Source organism: Hibiscus syriacus, unplaced genomic scaffold, assembly GCF_006381635.1.
Source record: "Hibiscus syriacus cultivar Baekdansim isolate YM2019G1 unplaced genomic scaffold, ASM638163v2 tig00111005_pilon, whole genome shotgun sequence".
Lineage (NCBI taxonomy): Eukaryota > Viridiplantae > Streptophyta > Magnoliopsida > Malvales > Malvaceae > Hibiscus > Hibiscus syriacus.
The window spans coordinates 332,892-335,470 of record NW_024062949.1 but is presented as its reverse complement, the minus strand read 5'-3'; the positions used below and the strand labels follow the sequence as shown (position 1 = coordinate 335,470).

The 2,579-nt window shown below is 38.6% G+C and overlaps 1 protein-coding gene across 1 annotated transcript; it reads right to left on the bottom strand.

The window, feature by feature from the left end:
* Nucleotides 1-808: 808 nt before the first annotated feature.
* LOC120149417 (protein JINGUBANG-like) lies at nucleotides 809-2,152 on the bottom strand. Its single transcript, XM_039162210.1, has one exon. It carries the CDS (start codon nucleotides 2,079-2,081, stop codon nucleotides 813-815), a length of 1,269 nt encoding a protein of 422 aa, XP_039018141.1. The 5' UTR covers nucleotides 2,082-2,152; the 3' UTR covers nucleotides 809-812.
* Between the last annotated feature and the right edge of the window lie 427 nt (nucleotides 2,153-2,579).

The window sequence follows — 2,579 nt, the reverse complement described above, 5'->3', positions numbered from 1 at the left end:
GTATCCTAAGATTTCATATTAATGTAACGAGTTTGATTCATCGATTGTCAGTAATTCACTCATTCTGATTTTAACGAAAAATTATAATTGATGAGAACTGTCATTAGTCGGTATTTAGACGAGAAAAGAAATGGGTCATAACAAGAAAGAGGGTGATCGAGGACGATCATCAACATTTAGTATGTGTAAGTAATAAGATTATCATGATTATTTGTAAACAGAGGGTCTTGATAAATTTAATTCTAAGTCACGTTAACTTATTAGAGTTCTTATCTATACTCTCTGTAGTTGATTGAAATGTATTTAGAGAATATAAATTAATCAAAGATTTTAATAGGTGAAGAACAAATCTGATTTAACAAAGGTTCGAAGGTTCCCATAGATATTATGAAGGTATAACACATATTAGCATTATTGATCGAGGATAATTATTATTATCATTTTATTAAATTAAGGTGATTACAAATTAGTATATATTCTAAATATTTTTAATCATTTGATAATGAACGTTGAATCACTCCTGCTGCAGTTGATGATGTTCGAACCCGAGACTTCTAGAAATAATATCATGATCAAGGATTAATTATTTTTAATATATATAATAATTATTTAACTAAAAATATTATGAATAAAACAAAAGAAACAGTTCTCCAAAAAGTCAACAAATAAAATAATAAGAAAGAACCAACAGATGGTAATGGTTGGTGAAGCAAACAGAACCATTTAAAAAGAGAATAAACAAATCAGTGCCCCTCTGATTTTTTTTTTTTCATTTACGATGTAATTAAGATTAACTTCTTATAATTATTTCACTAATTCCATTTTAAAATATCCGTCGTCGACGAAGGACTATTCGGTTTCGAAAGCGAGACCTTCCACGTTCTAATCTCGCCATCAAGGCTCCCGCTAATGATCGAAACGACGTCGTCATCCTTAACCGCCGTCAACGACTTTACCGGCTTCAGGTGACCCTCCAAAACCGCCAAACAGCGATATTTCCCTTGCGCCCCGCTTTGCCAAATCCTGACCGTCTGATCAGCGGATCCACTCATGAGCAAATCGGAGACGTTGACTAAGCACAGTATCGCTTTCCCATGTCCTCTCAACGCTCCCGTCACCGCCATGTAACCGGCGCTATCCTCTCTCTCCCAAACAAGAATCGAACGGTCGCATGCACCGGAGAATAGCACCGATCCGTCGGCGTTCAAAGCTAACGCGTTCACCGCTGATTTGTGCTTCTCCAATGTCGCCACCAATGAGTATTGCTTCTCGCCTATCGGTTTCGTCCACACTCGGATCCGTCTATCGGCGGAGCCTGTGTAAACGGTGCCGTCAACGGAGACGGTGACGGCGTTAATGGCATCGTCGTGTGCTTTAATAGACTGTAAACAGCGGAGATCAGAAGCGCGCCATATCTTCAAGGTTTTATCCCAAGAAACGGAGTAGATCAGGCCTTTATTAACCGCCAGCTCAGTAACGGCGTCGGCATGCTCGATCCACAGCCGTTTGACGTGACGGCGCACGTTGACGTAGTTCTTCGGGAGGACAAAACGACGTAAACGATCGTTAACGGTAGGGAGAGCGGTTATGAACTTGTGCTTCTTAGCCATGGCCATTTGCCAAACACGGATCTTACAGTCCTGGTGAGCCGTGAAGATTTTTCCGTCACAGAAACCAACGGACTTGACGGAACCGGAGGATGAACCATGGCTTTTGTATACGTCAAGAAGAGCGAATCTCTCGCGATCGTAGACGTTGACTTCGTCGTTAGAAGCAGCGTACAAGAAGTTACCGTGAACCGCGATACAGGTAATCGAGTGCTCCAGTCGGGGCTTAATCGAAGTAACGCCGATAGTAGAGGCGGAGATCCCTAAGGTCTCCGGGAAAATATTTTCCAACGAAGGGACAGATGGCAGAGTCTGGAGGGAGAGGTTGCTATGGAGGACACTGCTGCCGGTGGAGTCACTTGAAGAACCAGAGGATGACGTGGCGGCGCTGCCGATATCGTCGGAGGAGCTGTCTCCCGGTGACTGCGAGGGGCTTTTGGGGGAGCGTGTGGGTAGCCATGATCGAACCTTCATGTCGGGCTATTTTTGTTGAAGAAACGAAGAGAATTTTGGGTCCAGAGAGGCTGGTGAAGTAGAAGCTTGGGTTTGATGGTTTTTATATAGAAAGAGTTTTTGGGAGGGAAAATATATAAATTGATGCCACTTGGACTAGAGAGCAATTATAATGTACTGTTTGTCCTAGAATTCGGATGTGAAATTAGGAAGTGTAATTTAGAAAAAATTACTGCTTTGAATTTATTGTTTTTTATTTGAATATAAAATTTATTATTTATATCATTGTTAAAAAAAGATTAGTATTTATATTAGCTCGGATAAATTTCTTTTGAATTTTTAAAAATTAAATTTTGTTTAGATTTTCACTTAAAACTATTAATATTGATATTATATATATAATTTTAAATATTATTTTTTTATTTTATAGTTTATTTTCTTAAAAATCATTTTTTTTATAAATATTAAATAAGGATAGGTATTTGATTTGAATTTAATGGATTTTTATTCAAATGATTT

Bases quoted from the DNA above. Each gene is read 5' to 3' on its own strand.
- LOC120149417 (XM_039162210.1), bottom strand. From the start codon at position 2,081: ATGAAGGTTCGATCATGGCTACCCACACGCTCCCCCAAAAGCCCCTCG.